This window comes from Lithobates pipiens, unplaced genomic scaffold (genome assembly GCF_037356315.1).
Source record: "Lithobates pipiens isolate NorthernLeopardFrog02 unplaced genomic scaffold, aLitPip1_a1.2 Scaffold_18, whole genome shotgun sequence".
Lineage (NCBI taxonomy): Eukaryota > Metazoa > Chordata > Amphibia > Anura > Ranidae > Lithobates > Lithobates pipiens.
Window position 1 is genome coordinate 634,078,516 of NW_027507758.1, and position 27,707 is coordinate 634,106,222.

At 44.8% G+C, this 27,707-nt stretch overlaps 1 protein-coding gene across 1 annotated transcript in view; it reads right to left on the reverse strand.

The window, feature by feature from the left end:
• The window catches only part of LOC143989908 (uncharacterized), a 103,811-nt gene extending 76,380 nt beyond the window's left edge, over positions 1 to 27,431 (reverse strand). Inside the window, 9 exon segments of the mRNA XM_077490183.1 lie at positions 2,031 to 2,824; positions 6,431 to 6,572; positions 6,695 to 6,901; positions 8,605 to 8,823; positions 8,913 to 9,010; positions 9,127 to 9,250; positions 9,337 to 9,471; positions 23,923 to 24,051; positions 27,078 to 27,431. Coding sequence (XP_077346309.1) covers positions 2,031 to 2,824; positions 6,431 to 6,572; positions 6,695 to 6,901; positions 8,605 to 8,823; positions 8,913 to 9,010; positions 9,127 to 9,250; positions 9,337 to 9,471; positions 23,923 to 24,051; positions 27,078 to 27,155 — 1,926 coding nt within the window. The 5' untranslated portion in view covers positions 27,156 to 27,431.
• Between the last annotated feature and the right edge of the window lie 276 nt (positions 27,432 to 27,707).

A 27,707-nucleotide genomic window follows, 5' to 3' on the forward strand; every position in this document is an offset into this window, starting at 1 on the left:
TTAAACAGCACAAAGTTCCCCAAATACATAGAAGAACCTTAGCGTGCGGGGGGGGGGGGGGGGGGGGGGCTCTGTGTGCTGTTTTGGCAATTATTTCCTTTGTAAATGTCAGCTCAGCTGCAGTACTTTCTGTACATCACAGAGATGTCCCTTCACAGGCAGAATTAGGACCACCCCAGACATGTTGTTCAATCAGTTCAGTTCTTTGGATGTCCATAGTGCACCCAGACAGTTAAGGGTTAATCACTTTCCTTTATGTTCCCCAATAACTCATTAGGTACAATGTATGGGGTATGCCCCAGTTGAAGACTATTTAGTCGAAACGCGTAGAGCCTGCACCTCCTGCTTCCCACATTGCTTTTTATAGAAAAAAAATTGTGATCAATATTTTATCTTTTACCTGCATTCCATTGTATGGTTACTTTTTAATAAACCAACCGTGGTTGACCTACGCTATGTGGAGCTTTTTGTCCTTTTTCTCTTACCATGCTTGAACTTTGGTCGCTCCTGAGTACCCCACCTGAGATCGATGTGGATCCTTTGGAAATTTTTGCTCTGCTCTGGAACTACCAATCAACTCCATCCATATTGGTGTTATAGCATCTGTGCCTTTCCTCAGCCGGGCATCACCTTGCACTGGGAAACCAGTATCACAAGCCCTTTTTCGATGCACTACCGTACGGTTTGTGGGTCCACCTGTTTTCCGGTAAGAGTACCTATTGCCTTATCAGAATACGCTGCATGATGTCATCATAGCCAGCTGTGACCATATGTTATTTGTCTCTGCTTGGGACCTAGAGCCACTCCTCTATTCAGTGGACCTTTCTATTTATGTGGACATTGGCTATTTGATTTATGTGGGGCATTTGCACATCACTGTGTTATCATTTACTTATGTTTTTTAGGTCATCCCTGATATATTCATTTTGACACTTTTATTTGTGTACACTTGTTTTGGTTATTTTAGCACTACACTTATTTCTTCAACATTACCATTGGGGCTTTGTTTGTGTGTTAGCAGCTTCACTTTCCCCTTTTCTGGGTTTAGCGCCATTTACACAACGTGTTGGTATCACAGGACTACTCCACTTGCCTCACACATGGGGTACCTTTACTCTGTGCCATCAATGTCCTGAAACAAGGCTGCGGCCGCTGTGGGAGAATACTTAACCTTAAGGTAGGCCTCCATCCTTACAGATTAACACACACTGTGTACACTTGCACAATAACTGTCCTCTAGTTAACTCTCGGGCCCCCATGTTAATGTACATCTTCCTCTGTAGCTTGCATATAGGAGGGACACAACCACCTGTCCAGCGTTTGCCACTACCCAGGTTTTTGTATGAATCTATGCTTGATGACAGAAACTAAGGAGTCTACTTATAGTATTCAATGTGACGAGTATTCATTCAACCATTAAAAATTCTGGCATTAATGCAGCACAGTAATTTCCTATGATTATCAGCTCCATCTAGTGGACATAATGGGATATTTGTCTTGACATACCACCATTAGTAAAAATACCACATTACTGCATTATGACCACTAGATGGAGCCAAGGAAATCGGTGTATGAAATAAAATACATCCAATATTCATCACAGCTGGGTGAACGCTGCTCACATTCGTTCAACTCATTTTGTTTTTTAAAATAGACCTCTAAGTGTTTGTGAAATCTTACACCACAAAATGTACTCAGCCAATGAAAGGTAATGACTCCACTTTTATTTTTCTACTGCTATCAATGGGCAACACGGTACAACACTTCATCCATGTCTTTGGTGATCTCTGATCTCCTTATCAACTGTTTCTTACATGATGAAGATCAGCCATGGAGTATATCTGAGGTGTATATCAGGGTGTGCTTCTTCCCCACATGAGAGCTGTGATGTCCAGCAACATTCATATAGAAGACATTTCCCACACTCAAGGCACTAATACACCTCGAGGGTTGTGTGGGATCCCCGATGTACAGGACGACAGTGAGAAACAATTCCCTCACTCAGGACAGGGAAGAGGCTTCTCCCCCATGTGAGATCTTAGGTGTCTAAAAAGATGGGTCTTCTGTGAAAAACATTTCCCGCATTCAGAACAGGAATGCGGCTTCACCCCTGTGTGAGATCTCTGATGTCTGGAAAGACTGGACAGCCGTGAAAAACATTTCCCGCACTCAGGACAGGAATGCGGCTTCTCCCCCGTATGAGATCTCTGATGTATTGAAAGACTGGACATCCGTGAAAAACTCTTCCCGCACTCAGGACAGGAATATGGCTTCTCCCCCGTGTGAGATCTCTGATGTATTGAAAGACTCGACATCCGTGAAAAACATTTCCCGCACTCAGGACAGGAATACGGCTTCTCCCCCGTGTGAGATCTCTGATGTTTGTAAAGACTGGAGTTATGTGTAAAACATTTCCCACACTCAAGACAGGAATAAGGTTTCTCCCCTGTGTGAGATATCTGATGTTTGTAAAGAGCAGACATCCATGAAAAACATTTCCCGCACTCAGGACAGGTATACAGCTTCTCTCCTGTGTGAGATCTTTTATGCACATCAAGACTGGATTTAAAGGGGAAACACTCCCCGCACTCAGTACAAGGAAAGCTCTTCTCTGTTGGAAGGACGGACCCGTCCCTCACAGTCTGAGGTTCCTCAGGATAAGAGGAATACGATGGTCCATCTACACTGTGTGGTGCCGGATGGACATTTGAGGTAGTCGGGTTTTCTCCTGGACTATACTGTGTGATGTCCTCATCTTCTACTTTACAGTCTGGAGACAAAGTGAGACAATCCTCTGAGGTTTTCCTCATCTCCCGTCCATCTACTAAAATAGAAATACAAAGATTATTACTAGACATGAGCTGATTGGTTCCCCTAAACCAGGACTCCGCCCACATCAGGCAGCTTTGTCTCTGAGGATCTTACAATTCCCCCCTCAAGGTAACTAGTAAATGGGTCCTCTGATCTCCTACCAGATCATTTCTTTATTCATGGACCAAGGGCAGAGAGTGAGGAAACAATGAGAACTGTCTTTTATAGGAGTGACAGTGATGAGGGGATTAGGACAAGTGTAGGGCTGAAACAACTAATCGATTAGTTGTTGATTAATCAATTATGAAAATAGTTGTCAACTATTTTCATAATCAATTAATCGGCCAGCCGATTAGTTGGCCTGCATACAGAATGCATTATTTCTTTACATATCCAGAAATACAGTGCAGCACACATACAGCTCAGTACACTGTCCATACATGTCAGTAAATGCCTTAGAACTTGTGAATGTGTGAGGAGCAATGCCTCATGGGACATGTAGTCCTGGGCAGGAAGTGAGTGGGTCTAAAGGCAGACGTTTTTTTACCTTGCTATAGGGGAACTCTATACTATAATTTGCAGCTTGCTTTTGGGACACTCTGAAGGCAGGAGGAGCCAGAAGCATCGGTGGGGGACCCCAGAAGAAAAGAATCGGGGCTGCTCTGTGCAAAACCATTACACAGAGCAGGTAAGTATAACATGTTTGTTATTTTAAAAAAAAAAATACTTTGAAAGGCTGCACAGGGAAGATCAGCATCTGACCCCAGAGAAGGTGGAGGCTGATAGACTAGAGGTAATAGAAGGCATTACAATTATATTTAAAGTAAACTTTTACATGGAGGCAAGCCACATTACGTGGGAGCAGGGCACATTAAATGAGTGCAGGGCACATTACGTGGGAGCAGGGCACATTACGTGGGAGCAGAGCACATTACATGAGAACAGGACACATTACATGAGTGCAGGGCACATTACGTGGGAGCAGGGTACTTTTCAAGGAGACAGAGCATATTACATGAGGGCAAGGCACATGGGAACAGGGCACATTACATGCGCCTCAGTGTGAAAGGGGTCTAAATAAAAAATGTGATCTCTGAGTCTAATGATATTTACCAGGTTCAACCTCCAATAGTATATACAGTATATATCTTCTGTCTGTTATTCTCAGAGTGGATTAGAGATTTTGCTTCCCAACCATATAGTTTGTTATTTATATTTACCACTGCATATAGATTTTTAAGAATAAATTGCCTTTTTTTTTTAACTTTACATATTAAATTATACACTGTTGTAGAATCTCATATTAGCCAATGTATTTCATATTAGTCATATTGATTTGCATATATTTTATTCATAATATAATTATTATTATTATATAGTAGTGGTCTAATCAATATTATTATTCGATAGTAAAGCAATAGTTATTACATTTTCATTAATGTACACTATGTTATTCTAAAATATAGAGAACGTCTTCATTTTTAAATGTTGAACTTTAGATGACCTCTGCTTTTTTCTGATATTTTTTATTAGATAGTTTACTGGGTGAAAGTTCATTAGGATACTTCATAGTTTTTAAATTCACTAATTGGAATTTTTGACAGTAGTTGAAATATAGCTGATAAGATAAGCACCATCAAAGATAAGAAAAACAGGTGGTTAAAATAATTAGGTGGAATACGGGAAAGTTATGTACAGAACATTAAATTAAGTTTGACAGGGTCAAACAAAGGTCTGCTTGAGCCCTCATTAAAACTGTTAAAATACATTGAATACGAAGTTCACTCATGTGTATGTATATATAATAATAATATTGAATAAGTAATTGGCTTGTGTAAATATATGTGTGTGTGTGTGTGTGTATATATATATATATATATATATATATATATATATATATATATATATATATATATATATATATATATATATATATATATATATATAGTAAGTAATACAGTACCTTATGTATACATACACACAGGATTGTATAGTGATAAAACAACATAACACATCTGGTGGGGTTATTGAAAGTTCATTCTTCCAGAGTCGTAAATCTGTTATTCTTGAATATAGTTAAACCTTATCAAGATGAGGAGGGTTGGATTTAACACAGCTGGGTGCCAGACAGTCCATTTTAATGAACATATAGGAATTCTGGGAGTAATTAAGTTTATCTGGTTGTAGAACAGATGTCAGATTTATGGTTGGTTACATTGACGTAGATCTTAGCGACCAATCATAACTAGGACAGATGGCTGAGATAGGCTTGTAAAAGGGTATATAAATGCAAGCTCTACAATTGTTAGTCAGACAAGTCAGATAGGAGCTCATAAGGCTGAACTCTGTGTATACAGCCCTATTGCAAGGGTCATAGAGGTCAGAACCAATGGGCAAATATCTGTCCAAAACTTGTCTCCTCGTACGAGTCAGAAAAGACTTCTTAACTTGTTCCAGAGTGTGGTCTGAGTGAATTTCCCTCACAAACTTGGTCGAGCTGGAACCCAGAACTCTGTGAGGGGACCGGACCACTGGTCGATCGGCTGGTCCCTATCAGGTGACGGGTTCCCAAGAATTGGCAGAAAAAGGTGAGAACAATTCACAATTGTTTCAATTTGGTTAGAGAATAAGATACCTACCGTATTTACCGTCGTATAACACGCACCCCAAGTTTAGGAGGGAATTTTAAGGAAACAAACTTTTAGGAGGGAAGTTTAAGAAAAAAAACTTACATTTAAATGCCCATCAATGCAGCCTTATCATTGTCCATCTGCAGCCTTGTCCATCATTGCAGCCTTGTCAGTGTCATATGCAGACTTGTCCACCATTGCAGCTTTGTCAGTGTCATGCAGCCTCGTCATGCAGCCTTGTCCACCATTGCAGCCTTGTCATGCAGCCTTGTCAACCATTGCAACCTTGTCATGCAGCCTTGTCAACCATTGTAGCCTTATCAGTTTTATTTGCCTCTTTTTTATTTTTAAATGCCGCCACCGAGATACAGAGCAAGATGTCCTGTGTATCTCGGCAGCGTGCGGTAGTTCTCGGTGGCCTCCGGCTCTTTTCGGCAGCTTTCGGCCGCCGAGAAGGGCCGAAAGCCGCCAAGAAGAGCCGAAGGTGGCTGAAAGCTGCCCAGAGGCTCAGAACTGCGGGGGATCGGCGTATAACACGCACCCGGGATTTTCCCCTGCTTTTAAGGGGAAAAAAGTGCATGTTATACGCCGATAAATACGATATATATCGAATATGCTTGCATTGTAAGAAACTGTATAAATTAGACCTGTATGTTGTAATACTTTAAACATAAACCTGTATGTTATCAGCTGTAAATAAACCTGCATTGCTTAAGTTCTGCCTGGTTCAGTTTTTTATTCTACTTCAACACCACACTTTTTTTAAGATTATTATCCGATTAATTAAAACAATAATCAGCCAACTAATCGATTATGAAAATAATCGTTAGTTGCCACCCTAGATGAGTGTCCCACCCTCCTCTATCACTCATTGTCATCTTCCCAACACAAGAAGTACTGCACTTCCTTATTTAGTACATGATTTAGTCACCAAAATCCAATCCGTGAGCAGTATGGGTGGAGGAATGTATTTAGTGTTAATGACCCACCTGTGCTGATCTCTGTAGGAGTGTCCTCCTCTATAAATGTCCCCGTTATTCCATCCTCCTCCATAGACTGCTGATCATCCCTCACATAAATCTCTTCTTCTTCTGCTTTAACCTCAAATTTGATATAGATTGGATCTCCACTCTAAAATCAAGAAATTAGAGAAAATATCATCAGTAAAATATAAGCTTTATTATTGTGACATCACATAAAAATCCACACATTGTCTCCATGAGTCTGTGTTTTCTAAGTTCCATCCTACCAACCTTGTAACAGTGAGGGATGGTGTGATCTTCCTGTGTGGAATCCCGGGAATACAGAGGACGGGGACATCTCTCTGGTGGGTTCCTGGTATTAGGTGACTCCATCATATCCTTGTGTCCTTCTGAAAACTCCTCCATCACTCCATACTCCTCATCCTCCTCTTTATACTCTTCTTTAAGAACAATATTATAATCCCAGAGGTTTCCACTCTGAATATATAATAAAACATTCATTGTAAAAAACATGCTGTGTATAAATCAGAACTACCAATAATTGTTAATCATCTACAGTGGTGTGAAAAAGTGTTTGCCCCCTTCCTCATTTCCTGTTCCTTTGCATGTTTGTCAAACTTAAGTGTTTCGGAACATCAAACCAATTTAAACAATAGTCAAGGACAACACAAGTAAACACAAAATGCAATTTGTAAATGAAGGTGTTTATTATTAAAGGTGAAAAAAAATCCAAACCATCATGGCCCTGTGTGAAAAAGTTATTGCCCCCCTTGTTAAAACATACTATAACTGTGGTTGTCCACACCTGAGTTCAATTTCTCTAGCCACACCCAGGCCTGATTATTGCCACACCTGTTCACAATCAAGGCATCACTTAAATAGGAGCTGCTTGACACAGTAAGGTCCACCAGAAGATCCTTAAAAGCTACACATCATGCCGAGACCCAAAGAAATTCAGGAACAATTGAGAAAGAAAGTAATTGAGATCTATCAGTCTGGAAAGGGTTATAAAGCCATTTCCAAAGCTTTGGGAATCCAGCGAACCACAGTGAGAGTCATTATCCACAAATGGCGAAGACATGGAACAGTGGTGAACCTTCCCAGGAGTGGCCGGCCACCCAAAATTACCCCAAGAGTGCAGTGACGACTCATCCAAGAGGTCACAAAAGACCCCACAACAACGTCCAAGGAACTGCAGGCCTCACTTGCCTCAGTTAAGGTCAGCGTTCATGCCTCCACCATCAGGAAAAGACTGGGCAAAAATGGCCTGCATGGCAGAGTTCCAAGGAGAAAACCACTGCTGAGCAAAAAGAACATCAAAGCTCGTCTCAATTTCTCCACAACACATCTCGATGATCCCCAAGACTTTTGGGACAACATTCTGTGGACCGATGAGACAAAAGTGGAACTCTTTGGAAGGTGTGTGTCCAAGTATATCTGGCGTAGAAGGAACACTGCATTTCATAAAAAGAACATTATACCAACAGTAAAATATGGTGGTGGTAGTGTGATGGTCTGGGGCTGTTTTGCTGCTTCAGGACCTGGAAGACTTGCCGTGATAAAAGGAACTATGAATTCTGCTGTCTACCAAGAGATCCTGAAGGAGAATGTCCGACCATCTGTTCGTGTACTCAAGCTGAAACGAACTTGGGTTCTGCAGCAGGACAATGATCCTAAACACACCAGCAAGTCCACCACCGATTGGCTGAAGAAAAACAAAATGAAGACTTTGGAGTGGCCTAGCCAAAGTCCTGACCTGAATCCTATTGAGATGTTGTGGTATGACCTTAAAAAGGCCGTTCATGCTCGAAAACCCTCTAATGTAACTGAATTAGGACAATTCTGCAAAGATGAGTGGGCCAAAATTCCTCCAGGACGCTGTAAAAGCCTCATTGCACGTTATCGCAAACGCTTGGTTGCAGTTGTTGCTGCTAAGGGTGGCCCAACCAGTTATTAGGTTTAGGGGGCAATCACTTTTTCACACAGGGCCATGATGGTTTGGATTTTTTTTTCACCTTTAATAATAAACACCTTCATTTACAAATTGCATTTTGTGTTTACTTATGTTGTCCTTGACTATTGTTTAAATTGGTTTGATGTTCCGAAACACTTAAGTGTGACAAACATGCAAAGGAACAGGAAATGAGGAAGGGGACAAACACTTTTTCACACCACTGTACCTGATGATGGTGAGGGATGATGTGATCTTCCTGTGTGGAATCCCAAGAATACAGAGGACGGGGACATCTCTCTGGTGGGTTTCTGTAGCTGGATGACTCCACCATGGTGTCCTGGAACAGATCTTTGTGTTCTTTTAGAGACTCCTCCATCACCCCATCCTCATCATCCTCTTTTATCTCTTCTTTAACCTCAACTTTAGACTTTCTCAGGTTTTCACTCTGAATATATAATAAAAATAACATCAGAGGTAACAATGCAGATAATGTACAGATCCTAATGATACTATCAGTGATTGTTCCTCATCTACCTGATGATGGAGGGGGATGGTGTGACCTTCCTGTGTGGAATCCCAGGAATACAGAGGATGGGGACATCTCTCTGGTGGGTTCCCATTACTGGATCCATCTGTAGGAAACACACACACTGACTGAATACATTGTTTCTATGTGTTTATCAGATGACGGGGGATCTAGGTGGAGCCTCCATACTGCTCTCTCCTTTACAATAAAGTCTCCTCTTACCCGGTGATGTGAGGGGCGGCTGATTCTCCATCATGACGTCCTTGTAGAGATCCTTGTGTCCTTCTAAATACTCCCACTCCTCCATGGAGAAATAGACAGTGACATCCTGACACCTTATAGGAACCTGACACACACAATGATACAGTCACCATCCAGACACATCCCTTGTCTGTTACTGGATAATGTCCCAGAATTCCCAGCACCGCTCACCTCTCCTGTGAGAAGCTCCATCATCTTCTTGGTGACTTCTAGAATCTGCTGCATGTTGTGTCTCTCAGGTTTTAGGGAGTCACATGGAGGCACTGTGATGGCCATATGATCACCTGACTTCACAAGAGGAAATCTCTGTATTAAGGAACCAATAGGAATATCATGTTAGAATCCAAGAATCCTCCTCACCTCTCCAATTATTTATTTTATTTCAATCTTATTTTATTCATATAAAGAACAAGGGCGATAGAAGATTATATAAACATTACAAACATTGGTAAGGTACACCAACAATAAGTATCATGTACGTCAGAACAAATGCATATCCAGGTTACAAAAAAATTGAATGAAAACATATTTATGTGGTACATCAGGAGACCATCTGTGTTAGAAACCCCTGAAAACATTACAGGTTAAAGTAACATCATTTCAGAAAAGGGATCATCGTTGTCCCATACGTAATGCATCAGGAAAGTTTATATGAAAAACCTGTCTTTAGGAAAAATAATATGTCGTAGGGGGTCATCCACTGAATCAGTAACAATGGATAAGTCAAAGTCATGATACCTTTGCTCAATGGATTCCTAAGGGTGTATTTAGACATTAAGGAAATGGATAGGGGCAGAAAAGAGGGGGCAGAAAGATAGGGGACAAGAAGTACCCCATCATAATCCCAAAGCAACGTCGTCTAGGCCACTCTCAGCCCAGGAAATAAACTCAAAGGAGTATCGGAACATGGATCATGAAGTCCAAGTGAGAGAAAGCTGTTCGTCTTTAACATATTCCTCCACCAACAGACGTTCAAGGTCCCTTATGTGGTCCACTTCAGTAGCCCAACCACTCAGGGAAGGCATGATTGTCCAGTGATGGGGAATAACTACTCTGGCCGCTGCAAGACAGTGTTGTAATACATCTTTTTTAATTTATTTGAATTTGCCAGGGAGAATAGATAAGAGAGCCAACTCAGGTGAAGGTTGAATGAAGGTTGAATCAGTTTACAGTATAGTTTGAAGATCTGATGCCAATAACCCTGCAGAGGAGGGCATTCCAACCAGATGTGGAGCATGGTCCCCTGGGAGCTAAGACACCGCCAACAGGTATCTGGTACTGCCGAGTTGAACTGGTGTATAGTAGAAGGGCATCTGTACCATCTCGTTACCAATTTAAAGCCTTTTTCCTGGGTCTTAGTGGCTAGGGATAACTTGTGCATTAGGATAAAATATTTTTGCCAGTCAATAGGGGATATAGCGTGATATAGTTCTGTCTCCCAGGCCTCCGTAAATGGTGGAAGGTCAGGAGAAGAAATACTGAGCAAGAGGGAGTAAAGTTGAGATACCACATGTGTTGGAGGTTCTGCCTGCATGAGCAGTTCCTCAAATCCTGTTGGTTCAGCTAGAATGTCTGGAATGAATGGGAAAGTCCAGATGTAAGAAGTAGTCTGTTGTCTCTGAAGCCACTGCATGGGGGTGTCGGGAAAGCAAATAGGGAGGGGTATCTGTCCTTAAAGTGGGGTCTGCTTGAACGACCTGGGCAAGTCTCCTATGATCTTCTTTTCGCCACTGGTCCAAATCCTGTTACGTACATAGCCCTCAGTAACCCCGGGGTCCCAAAGTAGGGAGCCATAGGCCCAATGTGATTCAATAGGCCCCTCCTGGACAGCATGCAATCCCGGACTTGAATAGTTTGACAGTTAAGGTAATATGCGAGTGAGCACAGCTTCTTTATGGTATAAGGAGGCGTCCGGGGGGCTCCAGCCCCCCCCCCCCCCCCGACCCTTTGGAAGAGATAATGTTTCATATGTTTCATATTCTGGGATGGGCAGCATTCCAAATGAATTTGGAGAACAGCTGGTTTCCGGAAGTACGAATTAGGTATGTGTATAGGAATGGTTTGGAACAAATACAGGGAAAACATCAGTTTTCAGTGCATTCACTCTACCTAGCCATGAGAGCCGTTTGGATGCATATGTAGATAAATCTGCTTGGGTTCTAAGGAGTAAGGGAGTAAAGTTCTGGGAAAAGAGCTGGGATGCGTCAGCCGGTACTTGAATTTCGAGGTACCTGATGGAAGTGGAACCAGTTTTGAAAGAAAAAGTGGTCAAGAGTCTTTGTAGGTTTGACTAATGCCGCGTACACACGACCGGACTTTCCCGCAGACTAGGTCCGACGGAATCAGTCCATCGGACAATCCGATCATGTGTGAGCTAGTCTAATCGTTCTTCATTTAAAAAATCAGACGGACCTAGAAATAGAACATGTTTCAAATCTGTCCGACGGACTCAATTCCTATTGGGAAAACTGTTCAGCTGTATGCTGGTCCGACCGACCAAATACGACGCACGGGAAGCTATTGGCTACTGGCAATTGAACCTCCTTTTTTAGTCCCGTCTTACATTATCCCATTCCGTTCATTCGGAAGTCCACCGGAACTCTGCCAAAAGTCCGTCAGGAAGACCGTTGGACCTAGTCTGCCGGAAAGTCCAGTCGTGTGTACGCGGCATTAGTGTCAGGGCTGGGCTCAGCCCTTCCTTCTCTGAGCTGGCCGCTCAGCTGTCAGCTAATTGCCAGCTCCCATCTCTCCAGTTAATCAGCTGTTGATGATATCCTGCTCATCAGTCCTGCCTACATAAGCCGTCCTGCCCAGTGGATCTCTGCCTTCACCTTAATCAACATCACAGAGACACTCTGCTGCATTCTTGTTAAAAGACTTGCTTGGCTGACATTCCTTCTGGCTCCAGATCCTGCCTGGTGTTTTACTACGCTCATCTCCGGCTCCCTAATGTTTGGCTTGTCTGACTAGCCGTTCCAGTTTCTGAACTCTGGCTATGTTTTGACTACGTTTATTCTATTTACTTAAAAAAGTAAAGTGTGATGTAACTGTACTTCTGTCTCAGTCTGATTTCATGGTTTCTAACACTTAGACAGGGATATGTTAAGGATTTCCAATTTATTGTAATTGACTTTGAAGTTACTAACAGCTCCAAATCTCTGGAACTCCTGCAATACTAAGGGCAAGGATGTGTGTGGGTGCATCGCGAACAGAAGCAGATCATCTGTGAAGAGGGCGAGTTTAGTATGGGTGGGCCCAACTGTTATACCTTGGATATAGGAATTTCTACTTAAAGTGATAGCAAAATTTTCTATAGTTAGAACATGGGGGGGGGGGCAAGGGACACCCCTGTTGCATCACGTTAGACATAGAAAAGACTGGAGACAAAGAACCAGTCTAATCCTAGAAGATGGAGAGGAGTAAAGGGACATTATCCTCGCTATCATATTAATTCACAAACCTATTTGTTGCAGGGATAACCGAAAGAACTGCCAGTCTACTCGGTGGAATGCCTTCTCTGCATCGACTGTTAAAAGGCACAATGGAATATCATGGGTCTGGGCATAGTTAGTTAGAAGAAGGGTCTTCAGGGTATTGTCCCTAGCTTCACGGCCACTCACAAAGCCGACCTGATCTAAATGGATTAACCCGGATAACAATGGTTGTAACCCATTGGCCAGGATTTTAGCAAAGACTTTTAAGTCGACACCAAAGATATCAACCTATAGTTTGCACATAGAGTTGGATCCTTGTCCAGCTTTTGGGATGAGGGATATATGAACCTTGAGTGTTTGAGGAGGGAATATTGAGCCCTCTGACAAAGAGTTGAACATCTTAGTGAGGAAGGGCGTGAGAAGACCAAAAAGTTTTTAAAACGTAGGTGTAAAGCCGTCAGGGCCTGGGCTCTTTCCACTTGGTGTACCCGCAATGGCTTTGGCAACTTCATACTCTGTGATAGGAGTTTCTAGATCTGTAATGGTGTCACCATCCAAAATAGAGAGTGCAGTTTCCAAAACATAGGATAATTGGTCTTCTGCCAAGGTAGAAGAGGAACCTGGCAATTGAGCTTCAGAGATATTAGTACAGGGATTGATAAAAGTCCCTGAATTCCTCAGCCATCTTAGAAGGTGAGGAGATCAAGTCTCCCTGCGCCCTTGAATATGGGGCACAAAAAGATACTTTTGAATGTAGGGCGTGAGCCGGGGGCGTGTCCGGATGTGAGCCTAGGAGGACGTGTGGTGCTGGAGCTCCCGGAATCCTATCCTGAATCCTTTGTCATCCTCCTGGCTAACGAACCCGGGAACGCTGTAATCTCCCCCTCTACACACGGGGCATCTTACCGACCGGACGGGCTGCATATTGTGGAGCACCGGGGTTCTTTTGAGGCCCCGGCTGGTTGAGGCCTAGTTGGCTTGCTGGGTCCGGCCGCCATCTTTGAGGCCTGTGAAGCCTCCGGACTGGCCGCGGCGGAGTACAGCGCCCTCGGAACTGCTGCACGGGCGGGCTGCGAGCAAGAGGCATCGGTGGGGGACGCATTGGAGCCGAGTCTAGCAGCCACCACCGCCAACACCGCCACTGCGCCGGGAGGACGCCGATGCGGCAGGCCGTGCGGCGGCGGGATCTGTCGTTCTCTGGGGGATTGTCAGGCCTACGGAGGCTCTCATCCTCGCTCTGAAGGGAGGTGAGTCCTGAACTTACGGGGGCATTTGGCGACCGCCTAGGAACGGTGGATGGTAGAGTGTGGTGGGGCTGGGCCGCAGCCTTGGTGATATTCCCTGCTGGCTTCCCCTCTAAGTATATGGATGGACACTCTTAAAGGGCAACGCACCAGAGCACTCCTTACATTGCCAGACTGTTTCCGCCTTTTTTTTTTTTGCTAACCTTCCAGAAGTTTATTGCCCTTGGGAGGCCCCAGAACTGTGACTTCAGTTATCTCTGCAGCCCACCCTGTCATCCTGTTGCTGAGAACCTTTAAAGGGGTACACCTCCCTGTCTGCACACCACTGTACACAAGGCCAGCTTGCTTGTTCTGTTCCTCATGCCCTCCAAAGGCAAGTCTGCGGCTAAGAAGGCTTCATTACAGCCTGTGCAGGACCCTAGTGACTTTCTGAATCAGTTTAAGGCCCTAATGGCGGACATGGAGCAGGGGGCACCGAAGGAGGCTACACCGTCCGCACTGACCGCACCTCCAGCAAATGATACCACTGTCATCCTTGCAGCAATTGAGCAAAGCAGAACCTCATTGTTGGTCCGCATAGAACATTTGGCGGAGGAATGCAATCTCATAAGAGCAGACTTTGATAAATTTAGGGGCAGACTTTCTGAAACCGAATCCCGAATCTCGGCGGCGGAGGACACTGCTAGCCGCCATGATGAAGCCATTCATGCGTTGCAGCGTACTGTTCAGACTCTGGTGGCTAAATCCGATGACGCAGAGAATCGCTTACGAAGGAACAATGTCAGGGTCCTGGGCCTCCCTGAGGGGGCGGAGGGGGATCGACCGGCTGAATTTGCGGAGGGCTTCTTTAAGACACTTCTTCACCTGACGGAGGTCCCCCCAACGTATGTGGTGGAGAGGGCGCACAGGGTCCCCACTAGTCGGGGTCCGCCCGGGGCCCCACCTAGGCCTTTCCTGGTACGGTTCCTCAACTTTAGGGACCGGGACCGCATTCTACGTGAAGCTCATAAACATCAGACCTTGCCCTTCGAGAACACGGTGGTGCATCTATACCCTGATTTCTCAGCTGACTTGCAGAGACGACGCAAGACCTTTACAGACATCAGAAGAAGGCTTCGTGAACGTGAAATGAAATACTCCATGCTTTATCCCAGTCGGCTGCGGGTGCAGCACGGGAGTTCGGTGAAGTTCTTTGATTCTCCTGCTGAAGCAGATACCTGGCTACAGTCGCTCTGATATACAAGTCACAACATATCTGGTTACTACATGGCGGATTTACCTTCAGTTTCCTTCTCTTTTGCCCTGTTCGGCTGCTATTAAGAGTTCCGGCTGGTTTAGTACCTGGCAGGTTGAGTTCCCCTGTCAGGCTGGGATTTCGTTCCCATGTTGTTGAAGCCTGACCTTGCTGGCTGGGGGTGGGAGGACAGTTTTGGCAGTTGTCAGCCCCTTGCCATGCCCACATCTATGCAGTCCCCTTGCTATGGGGTGGTGCCACCCTTCATTTCATCCTTAGCACTATTTTTAGTTACATCAGATGATGGGGACCAAGGAGGGGCACAGGCTGTCCGGATATCTATATCAAGGACTGACGGGTCGTAAGCGGAGTCGGGAGCTCCGGGCACATAAACAATGTGTCCATAACCAGTTAGACTTTTTTTTTTCTCTTTACACACTTTTTGGTTCAAAGTTTTCTTTTTGTCTTGTGGTCCTTTTTGACCCTCCACGGTCATGCCTTCTAGGACTTTTTTTGGACACAGTTTGGGGAAAAGCTGCGTGTACCTGTTTTTTTGGTTCACTACACGGCAGCAGGGTGTTTATGGGGTTCTAAGGGTAAGATGTTTAATAAGTGCAGCCCTCCACGATAGCCTTTTTGTCTTCTATGTGAATATTTTTCTGTCTGGCCTAAGTGATCAACTGTATTTCTTATTAGTGCTGTGTGTATTTTACTTCCTGTCTAACAGATCAAATGGGGGATGATGGCGGGATCAATGTTTAATGTAGTCTCCTGGAATGTCTGAGGTCTTAATGACAAATTCCGTAGAGCCTTAATGTTTCAATTCCTAAAACCAATCAGTCCCCATGTGGTGTTTCTGCAGGAGACGCATCTGGATGGGAGCAGGGTGCTGGCCTTGCGCAGGGCCTGGATTCAGAGAGCGTTACACGCTACATACTCTACCTACTCCAGGGGAGTATCAATTTTAATTAGTAAGGCGGTACCCTGCACCATACACCATGTGATCTCGGACCCGGGTGGTAGGTTCTTGGTGATTGTGGCTGATATTGGTACGTGCAAAATGGTTTTGGTGAACGTCTATATCCCGCCCCCCTTCCAGATTCAGATCCTGTATGACCTATTGAGTAAACTGGCGTCCTACATGCATCTCCCTCTCCTCATAGCGGGGGATTTTAATGCTATCCTATCTACTGCTTTGGACTCCTCCAATGCATCTAGGGTGGCGTCGGCTGATCTTTCTGCCTGGGCGGCGGCAGCTTCCTTGACAGAGATTTGGCGTTGGAAAAACCCTACCACTAGAGGCTACTCCCACTTATCAAAAACTCATAAATCCTCATCGAGAATAGATCTAGCATTTGCTAATGCATCTATGCTACAATTAGTGGGGGGTGCAAAGTATTTAGCGGGTGGTATTTCAGACCATTCGCCCTTGTCAATCCACATTGGATCCAACTCAGGTCCTAAGGGGAGGGGGTGGAGACTGAGCCCGGGTTGGTTGGAGGTAGAAGAGGTGTCCTCACAAGTTGCGCCACACCTTGTAAATTTTTGGGAAGATAACGAGGGGTCTGCCGACGCCACCATAGTTTGGGATGCATTTAAGGCCTGCATGCGGGGGCACTATATTTCAGCCATCAAACAGGCTCGTAGGTCTCACAATCAGATTGAACAGGAATTGCAGGACAAGGAGAGGGTGTGCGCCATGGAACACGCGAACAATCAGTCTGCTGTCACCTATGGTAAACTGCTTGAGGCGAGGCGGGCTTTGGCACTCCAATACTCTGAACTAACACACACATCTAGGACGAAAATGGCTGAATCCATCTTTGAGCAAGGGGACAAGAACGGTAAATTGTTGGCCCTGCTGGTGGCTGAGCAAAGGGCACAGACTAATATCCCTTGTATCAAAAATGCTCAGGGAGACCTGCTGACGACCCCGACAGACATCCTAGACACGTTTGTGGAGTATTACAAAACCCTGTATGCCCCCATACCGACTTATGACCTCACGGAGTTGGGAGGGTTGTTAGCATCGCTGCAGGTCCCGCGGCTGTCTGAGACGGATAGGGACTTTTTGGAGGCTGACATAACTGCAGAGGTAATTGAAAGAGCCATTCGGTCTTTCCCTCCCCGTAAATCCCCGGGGCCTGACGGTTTCTGTATCGAGTGGTATAGGCAGCATTTGGAAGAATTGGTACCTAGACTCAAAAATTTGTATGACTACTGCTTGGAACACAGGTGTCTCCCAGACTCTTTGCTGGAGGCGCAGGTGATCCTGCTGCCAAAACCGGGCAAGGACCCCCTGTCATGCTCTTCGTATAGGCCGATTGCATTGCTGAATCAAGATTTAAAAATCCTAATGAAGGTGCTGGCTACCAGACTCTCTCAGGTTATCACGACTTTGGTGGATATAGATCAGACAGGGTTCATTCCACAGAAATCTACTGACACTAATTTACGCAGACTGTTTGCCCACCTACAGCTTGAACACGCTGAAAAGGGATCTAGAGTGGTAGTCTCCCTGGATATGGCCAAGGCCTTCGATTCAGTAGACTGGCAATACATGTTGACAGTCCTGCGGAGAATGGGCTTTGGGGAGATTTATGTGACTTGGATATCTCTGCTTTATAGTTTTCCACAGGCGAGTATCAGAATAGGCACTTCAGTCTCCCCCCCAATTTAGAGTCCGTAGGGGCACGCGTCAGGGGTGCCCATTGTCTCCCTCTTTGTTTGCATTAGCAATAGAACCACTGGCTATAGCCCTGAGGCAATCGCCTGAGGTAGGAGCACTGGAGGTGGGGGGTATTAGGGAGTGTATAGCATTATATGCGGATGACATGCTTCTCTTCTTGAGGGACGCAGGGCCGTCTTTGGAGGCAGTGTTCGGGGTGCTCGACAAATTTGCTGAGTTCTCCGGGCTCCGGGTCAATTGGGAGAAATCCAATGTGATGGCTATTGACGGGGAGGCTCGAGCGCTGGCCACCAATAGGGTTCCCATTGCATGGGGGGATGACATTAAGTATCTAGGAGTGAGAGTATCGCCAAGAGTGGGCGATTATATGTCTCTAAATCTCTTCCCCTTACTGGCCAGGGTCAAGGTACAGTTGGAAGCTTGGAAGCATCTGCCGTTGTCCTTAATTGGTAGGGTTAACTTGCTCAAAATGAAGGTTCTACCAGTATTTCTTTACTTTTTACGTAATTCACCTATTTGGATTCCCTGCTCATTTTTTCGGAGGGTTAATAGTCTCTTTAGCTCCTTTTTATGGGCCACTGCGCACCCCATAATAAGTCTCCGGGTCTTACAGGAGCCATGGGGGCAAGGTGGCTTGGCGTTGCCGGATCTTTTTAAATATTATCTAGCTGGGCAAATGGTAGTCGCTGGACGCTGGCTAACACAGGATGACGGGGATTCGGCTAATGTACTGGAGGCGGCCCTTCTGGGCTCGTACGAGAGCTTGTCCTATTTGGTGTATAGAGGTCAAGGGGCTTCACCGGCTCTGACGGCCTCAATGCGGGCAACGATACGGGCTTGGGACAAAGCGCGGGTCTTACTGAAACAACCGGAGGGGAGTTGGTCTCCTGACACTCCTCTCTGGTTTAATCCTAGATTGCCACATTTAGGAGAAATACCCGACCCGGTGATATGGGCCAGAGTAGGCATCAAACAACTGAAGCATGTGGTAGGAGAGAGGAAGCTTCTAACGTTTGATCAGCTTAAAGCTAAACATGATCTTCCAAATTGGTATTTCTTTCGCTACCTACAGTTGCAGCATGCTTTTCTCTCTCAGTTTGGTCCTGGGGCTCTGGAGATGGGAGTGTCGTCTCTGGAGAGTGTGCTGCGGACGGAGGACTTGGAAAAGACTCTTTCCGTTGTGTACAAAATGTTGTTCCCTGACAGGCCGAAGCCCATCCAAAAATGCAGGGATGTTTGGAGTGCCTTGGTGCCGGACTTTGAGGGGGAGGACTGGGATGACATGTGGGATTACCCGTTCCAGACGCTGGTATCAGCTAGAGACAGACATATCCAGTTTAAAATCCTGTATAGAGTATATTACACCCCAGCCAGATTAGCCAGAATTTATGGTACGGGTGCGGGGGGGTGCTGGCGTTGTACAGCCGACCGAGCTGACTTTGATCATGTGTTTTGGCAGTGTCCGCAGATTGAGGAGTTCTGGAGGGGGGTGACGCAAGTTATACAATCAGTACTTTCGGTGCCGATCCCAGTCACAGTTGTGGCATGTTTGCTCGGACTGGTGGGGGAGTTGGCACCTTGAAAGGCGCAGAGGACTCTGATTTCTCTGACGTTATTTTATGCACGTAAAGCTATCCTGTTATGTTGGAAGAAACCTGATCCTCCTACAGTGTCTTATTGGAAAGGTTTAATTAATAATGCTCTGCCATTCTACAAAGCCACATATCTCAGTAGAGGATGTCCCAATAAATTTGAGAGAGTGTGGCGGTGTTGGCTTGATGCCACGGATACTATGATCTAATCGCTAGGTGGGGGGAGAACTCCTCGAGAGTCGGGTGAAGGACGGGGCAGGGAGTCGCTATACTTAAGTTGACTTCCGTCCCCGTCTCGGGTCTTGGGAAAATTATTAACGGTATAAGATATGTTTTTTATATGTGAGGTACTGTTGGTGAACATGGACTAAGCTCAGAAGTTGATCGGAGGGCTGCACAGGGGGGAGAGGGTGGGAAGGGTGGGGGGGGGGGAGGACTGGGGTTTCTGGGACCTTTTGTATGTTCTGTATGTGTTAAAAAACTGTTCAATAAAAATAAATTTTCAAAAAAAAAAAAAAATGTAGGGCGCGAGCCAATGATCTACCACATTTGTCTCAAAATTTATACTGGTGCCAAGAGATTTCATAAAGTTCTCTGAGTTGTGATCGGGCCTTGAAAACGTCTGCCAGCGTCAACACTGTTGGGGAATGTTTTGCTTAGTTTCCACGTTTCTAAGTGTTTGAATTGCAGCCATAATGGTGACCAAGCGTTCCTTTTTCAGATGTGCACCCAATTGAATAAAGGTTCCACGTAAAACTGCTTTTATTGGCATCCATTGAATGGGCAACAATGTCGTAGACAATAGTTAGATATTGCATCCGAAACCCTTCTCACACATTCCAAATTTGTAAGCAGCGAATTGTTCAAGCTCCATGTCCACTCCCTGATCAGAGTGAAGGGGAGCAAGAATATCAGGTGTATAGGAGAGTGGTCAGACCAGACCATTGAGTCTATGTCGCATTCAGGAGACCAATTCAGACAGCTGTGATCACTCATTAGTCTATCTGACTATTCATCTGATGTACATGAGAGAAGTGGGTATAGTTACGGGACGTGGGGTTCAATACCCTCCAAATGTCTACAAGATGCAGATCATAGAATGCAACATCAATAAAAAAAGGTAATTGGCGCACGAATGAATGGTCCCTTTGTAAAAAACGCTTATCAATATAATAGGATACTATTTGACAAAGCGCAGGCGCGCGAAACATGTAAGCAGGGGAGTCGGCATGGCAAACCTTCCTATCTCGGAGCCCTCCACGTGACAAACAGCCGCTCGGACAAGCGGCATTACACGCAGTGCGGTGCGTTTCAAGCCTCCCATTACGCCAGGCGGACGCCACCTTGTGTCCAATTCGGATACATACCATCCAGCGTGCACTGCACCTCCGCCCTAGAGCCGAACACATCATACGGAGCAGAATTAAACACCTCCCCTCCACTCCATAGGCTCGGCACGGCGGCGCCCCAGCCCAACAGATCATCCATAAAGTGAGTGACTTTTGGAACACAGTTCCATCCATTTGCACTGGCTCATATATCTTTTTGTTTCTCCTTCTTTTGAGAGAGGATTGTTTACAGTCACCAAGTTATCAGGTGCAGTGAACTGTTAGCAGTGCAGTCTTGTCTTTGTTCTTATCACCTCAAAGTCACAACTGAAAGACCCGAGGGGTACTTATCACCAAGCATCTGCCATTTTTTACGATTGATGGATTTTATGCTTTCCAGATCCTAGGAGGATCAGATGTCTTTGTTTCCTTTTATATTTAATAAATGACTTAAGTGTTTTTTTCATATTACACCACGAGTTTCTTTGATGCGCTGTTTTTTGATCGTTTATTTTCTAGATCATAGAATGTACATTTCAAAGCCCTCAGTTTGGGTAATGAGATACATGACCGTGAGGTGGAAAAGTCTAAAAGTGGTTCCAAAGAGGTGTTGAAATCCCCACTTAAGATGAGCTTACCCTCCATGAATACGGGTAAGATCCTCAAATACTGCAGCATGGATGGCATTTGATTGATATTCGGTAGGTAAATGTTAGCTACCATAAATTTGGTACCCCATAGCAATAATTTTACAAAAACATACCTTCCCTGAAGGTAAGAGAGATGTTCAAGCACTTCTATAGGGGGGTGTATTTTGGAAAGCAATAGACACTCCCTTGGCTTTCTGGGTTGGGTTAGTACTGTGGAACCATCTGTTGAAATATCTGTTGGAACAGGAAGGGGTGGAGGCAGAGTGAAAATATGTCTCTTGCAGAAGAAGCACATTAACTTGGCATTTGTGCATTTGATAGAGGATTTGTCTTCTTTTGGAGGCAACATTGAGACCATTTACATCATATGAGCAAAATTGTAGCCGGGGTGAGTAATCACTGTGTGGGCCATGATGGAGTGACAAGAAAAGTTCAGGTCGTATTTGGGTCAGTCATCTGATGACAAGGGCCACCGTACTCTAGGACCGGAGAATATCAAACTAGATCTTGGGTGTCTATGGCATTGTGGGAGAGGGCCCATGCCCAGCAGGTTCTGGTGGTCATCTGGAGGGTCCAACCAGTTTGGGACGGTAATAGGGTCTGGCCCAGGAAGAGGAAGAAGCGAGGAAGTTGGTCTGGATCTGACAGGAAGAAAATTGTAGTTATCATCCCAGGTTACTTTTATACTAAAGGGGTGGCCCCAAGTGTAGGTTGCACCTACTTGGTGAATCAAATGCAGCAGTGGAAAGATCTGGATATAGGTGTATTGAGGATCCTTCAAAGTCCAGTGGACCCTAGCACCAGGCCTTGCATAAGATCTCTTCCTTCAAGGTATAATAGTGTGCCCGGCAAAGGATGTCACAAGGGTGGTCTCTTTAGTCGTCTCTTTGCACCCTGTCCAGTTCAATAGGGGACATAATTTCCCTGTCCAGGACCTGATTGAAGAGAGAGATGATATTGGGTTTGAGATCAGTACCTGAGGTTTCCTCCGGGACACCTTGCAACCTGATGTTGTTTTTTGCGGCTCCTGTTTTCACTATCCTCTATTCGGAGTTGGTGTTGCTGTAAATGGTAGAGATGAGCCACGGATGCAGTTCCAAGCGCTACAATACGAGCTGTATGGTTTTCTTGGATGGTAGCCAGGGCAGACACTGAGGTCTCCTATCCCGAAACCCGCTGCTTGAGGGCATTCAGTTCACTGTGGAGAGAAGTTTCCATCATGGACGCCCAGGACTCAAAGACAGCCCAGAAGGCAGAGAGAAGGGTCTCCAGGCTCCACATCCAGCCCCATCTGAGGCTGGGGGGAGCAGCTCCACTGGGACAGTGTCCGTGTTCATGGTAGAGGACAGTGCAGATCCGGTTTTGGGAGTTGGAGGGTCCATCAGAGGGGCCGGCTGCTCACCTGAGTTATCCTCACTTGTAGAGGAAGCCACTACATTCTGTGGAGGAAACTTGGGTTTGTCTGGAGTTCGGCTGCCTGCCAGTTTGTCTTTCCATGCACGGGAGTCCTGTGAGGCTGTACGCAGCAGGTAGCGCTGGATAGTGCCTTGCGGTACATCAGCAAAGTTAGCAGGGTTAGAGCCGGAAGCCGCCATCAGCAGGTCGGGTGTGATTAGCAGGGAACACAGCCTGCAGTCATCGGGAGAGCACAGAGCTCAGGTTTACTTCAGCTGTCCATCATCAGCCACACCCCCCATAAGAGGAATAGTGGAGCAGTTAGTGCGAGCTGTGTCGCCGGTTTAAATGATCATTTGCTGCAATACTATTGTGGGGCAATGCAATAAAATCCAGAAAATCAACAAGGGAAATGGAAGACCACCGCTCCAGGTCAGTTCACCAAAAGACTGCTCACTCTCCAAGCAGGTAAGGGTCCCAGGTGCAGGCTGATTGCACAGACCAGATAGATGAAGAATGAACAAATAGTTTTGTTCATTCTTCATCTATTGTGGGGCAATGATCTGACAGAGCAGGGAGCTCCAGTGACCATATATATATATATATATATATATATATATATATATATATATATATATATATATATATATATATATATATATATATATATATATATATATATATATATCACACATATACACAATGGGTCAGGCACAGAGGAGTCGGGAAACCGAGGGTCCTTGCTGGGGTGTAGCAAGATGGCCGTCGCTCCCAGATCTGGAGCCATGTCATGTCCTTCTTCCAGGCAGCTGTAGGTCCAGGGGAGTGACAGTTTGTAGACAGCAGTGTAACGGTCTGGGCAGCTCCAGTGGCAGGGGTGAGCTGCGGCTAGGGGTGAGTGCAGGCACCAGGTCTGGGTGGAGCAAGATGGCTGCTACACCTTGTGCTGGAGCCGCGGCCATGGCCTGTCTGCTATGGAGGCAGAGAGCGCCTGACAAGCTGGGAAGCTCTGGTGGATTGTGCGGAGAGCAAGGAAGGTAAGGTGTAGGGGGTAAGAGCAGTAAACTCAGCTGGATGGCAGGAGCTCTCCCCTCATACATCCATACAGGTCGACTTCTGCCCCCCCCCCCCCGTGTTTTATTTTAATAGAGATAAGAGTGATGTCATGTGACCTCCCAGAATCCTCCTCACCTCTCCGGTCAGCAGGTAGATGATCTCCAGGGTGAGGTTTAGTATCCTCTCAGTCATGTGACTCCGGTCCTCCTCCATCCTCATTGGTGCCGTCATTTGATCTATACAGGTCTCCTTGTAGACGGATAACTTTGGGAAATGAAAGTAAGAATTATTTGGATGGTATTGGTCACACAATAATAGGATGTAGATGTGAGGGGGTAATAGGACGGTTGCTGGACATTTAACTATTTCGAGATTGGATAATTTCACCCCCTTCCTGCCCAGGCCAATTGTTCGATTTCAGTGCTTTTGATGCCAATTACCCAAATAATATTTTTTTTTAGACAGCTATAACTTTCTTTTGTTGGTGTTTAATCTGTTCTTAAATCTTTTGCTATATAAATGAAATAAATCTGAAATTTTGAAAAAAAAAAAAAACATTTGCTTTGGTTATACAATTTTGCAAATAAATAATCTTTCTTTATAGATTTAGGCCAAAATGTATTCTGATATATTTCTGTGATAAAAATGGCCTAAATCAGTGTATTATGGGATATAGATTAAAAAACTGATCAGTCCTGTCATATTTCTGATTTCTTGAGGCCCTAAAATGTCAGGAAAGTACAAATACCCCCCAAATGACCCCTTTTTTGAAAAGTAGACAGTCCAAGGTGTTTAGTAAGAGGTATGGTGAGATTTTTGAAGGTATAACTTTTTGTCACAATGTTTTTGGAAACTTTGGGGACATTTTTTGGAAATTATTTTACATTTATTTCAAAAAGTTTCCATTGTTATTTCTTACACATAGCATAGACATACTCAAAACACATTTACAGCCTAGATGTTTAGAGGGATCCAAAATCCAAGGAGCACCATTGAGCTTTCAATGAGCATAAATAACGCATCTCATTTCCTAACTACACATTTTTGGAGGTCCTGGAACACCAGGACAATGGAAACATGCATAAAATTACCCCATTTTGCAAAGTAAACACTTTGACACAATTTCTGTAAGGCCGCGTACACACGGGCGGATTGTCTGGCCAACTTAGTCCGCTGAAACGTGTTTCAGCAGACAATCCGCTCGTGTGTGGGCTTCAGCTGACTTTTTCAGCGGACAGTCTGGCGGACTAAGTCTTTCGGAATTTCCGTAATTTTGTCCGTCCAAACTTGGTTTCAGCGGACAGTCCGCTCGTGTGTAGGCAAGTTGGATGGACTAAGTATGGCGCATGCTCAGAAAGGATTTACACGCCGAAGGTTGCATTGCAGTGTATTGGATGTCGTATTTCTAGTCCCGTCGTACGTGCTGTACACGTCATCGCGCAAGCTTTCAGCGGACTGTCTGTTCATCGTGTGTGGTCAAGTCCATTCATTCAAAAGTAGGACGGATTGTCTGTCGGATTGTCTGATGAACTTAGTTGGGCAGACAATCCGCCCGTGTGTACGCGGCCTCAGTCATAGTGAGTTTTTTCCAATATATTTTCTGACAACATAATCTGATGGGACTTTTTCCATCAGAATTTCAGACCGTGTGTACAAGGCATTAGAATTGCAACCAAAACACCTTCTGCTACTCATTATGATTATGGTGATACCATATGTAAGACTTTTTCACAGCCTAACCACATAGAGGGGCCCAAAATCCAATGAACACCTCCAGGTGTTTTAGGGGCATAAATTACACATCTAATTTCCTGAATACTTAGCAAATATTTGGAGGTGTCAAACTCGCCAATGGAGGCGGCGACGACATTGACTTCCTGCGCTAGTTCCATCTACCTGGAGCCACGTTCAAAATGAACGGACTTTATTCCGTGTGTGGGCAAGTCCGTTTGTTTCAAAAGTCCGGCGGACCCCCGCCATAGTCTGGAGGATTGTCCGCCAGAAAAGTCCAGGCATGTGTGGGCAAGTCCGCTCATTCGGAAAGTCCGGGTGGTTGTCCGCCAGATAGTCTGATCGTGTGTACATGGCATGAGTGCTTTTAACAACTGCGGTAAAATACTGCTTAGCATTTTTCAAACTTTTTTTGCAATTCACAAAATGAAAAAAGCTACTAAAACACAGCATGCGCAATTGTATGAAGAGATGCAGTATTTAAGTAGTAAAAGCTTGCAGTACTTTAAAGTCAATGGTAGCGGGTGTCCTTAACAAGCAGTAAATAGCTGGTTGTTAAGGAGTGGGCGACTGCCAGTGTCATTAGCAACTAGTAACTGTCATGGTTGTTAAGAATCAGGCAGCTGCCACATCATTAACAATCATGAGTCATCTTCTGTCATTGGGATTTGGGTTGGGTTATTTTTTTTATTGGGGCTGGCACCTGCTGTTCGTGATTGACATTGGATCTACTTCAGAGGGCATTTTTTTAATGTTTTTTGAATAAAGGACCTGTCAAAAACTGTGTTTTTTTTTAATAACTTTTGAGCACTTTTTTGGAGAATGAATAGTACTATTTATCCCATACTCCTTCACATGGGAGGTGGGATCTGGGGGCCCCCTTGTTAATGGGGCATTCCAGATCCCAAGCCTCCCCACCTACAGACCCCCATAACCACCGAGCCAGGGTTGTAGGTATGAGGCCCTTGTCCTCATCAACATGGGAACAATGTACTTTAGGGGGGAGTCCCAAATGCCCCAAAGCACCCCCACATGTTTTTTTTTCTCCAAAAGTTTTTATTGAAGAGTTTAGAGATAACAGAGATCAAAGAACATAAGAACTGTTGTAGACTTTGTCAAATATTAATAACTGACAATGAGTGAGTCAAGCGTTTAGATACATATGACATAGTAGGGTTTAGACAGATATGAACAATCTAAAAACAGTGTTTACAATACTGATACTAGGGAAAAAGGTTAGAGGTATAGTCTGGTCAAACTGTGTCGGGGGGGGGGGGGGGTGGAGACCCCACCTCCCACCCTCTGTTCCTTCCTCAAAAGCAATATCACTTGTTACAAAATATTATGAATGGTATAATCAGTGTTAACATGATAAGTGTAGATAAGTGTAACCGCAAATCCCATCATGTACCAGTCTTTGCCGAGTGTGAAATGTGCCAACAGTAAATAGAGTTTGGTTGAAGGTGTCTATGCACCCTTGAAATTGAGAAAAAAAAACATTCCCTCTGGGGATAATGTACATTGCAAGGATTATAACAAACTTTGTTGCAGATTCCTACCTTTTTTTTATTCTGAAGAAATCCCTGTGTGTTTGTCTGTGCCTCTGTTCTGAGTATGTCTAATGGGAGTGGCTTCATAATTAACTGTCAGGTGTGTAGCTACAGGGCACGAATGAGGAAATCTGCTGGGCCTGCATCCCTTTAGACGTGTTCCCATTGAAAGCATCGCTCCAAAAATGAAATTGTTGTTGCAGGGGTTGCCTGAATCTGACTTGTATCTTAGGCAGACTTCTGGGAAAATCGGTGAGCCGATCACACACCCAGGAAATGATGTACTGGGGAGTGGTCAGTACACACTCTGTGTACAGAACAATTCCAGGTAGCCATATTGCAGAGTATTCTCAGAAAATTACAGTGGCTGCAGATTGAAAAGGAAAGGTCATTTGTAATGACATTCAATTACAAAACAATTAGTGCCGCAATCATATGCGCTATATTATTTTTTCTTTATTTGCTATTTTTTGCCCCCACAAACGTGGAGTTACCCTTTAAACATATTGTGTCCTTTGTGTATGAATACACCTACATTAAGTGTATCGGGACTCTTGTTAGCCTAGACTGCTGTGCTATCCTTGTTGCGTACATGCTAGTAACAGTGATGTTTAAATTCTAAAGGGTAGTGTTTGGTCA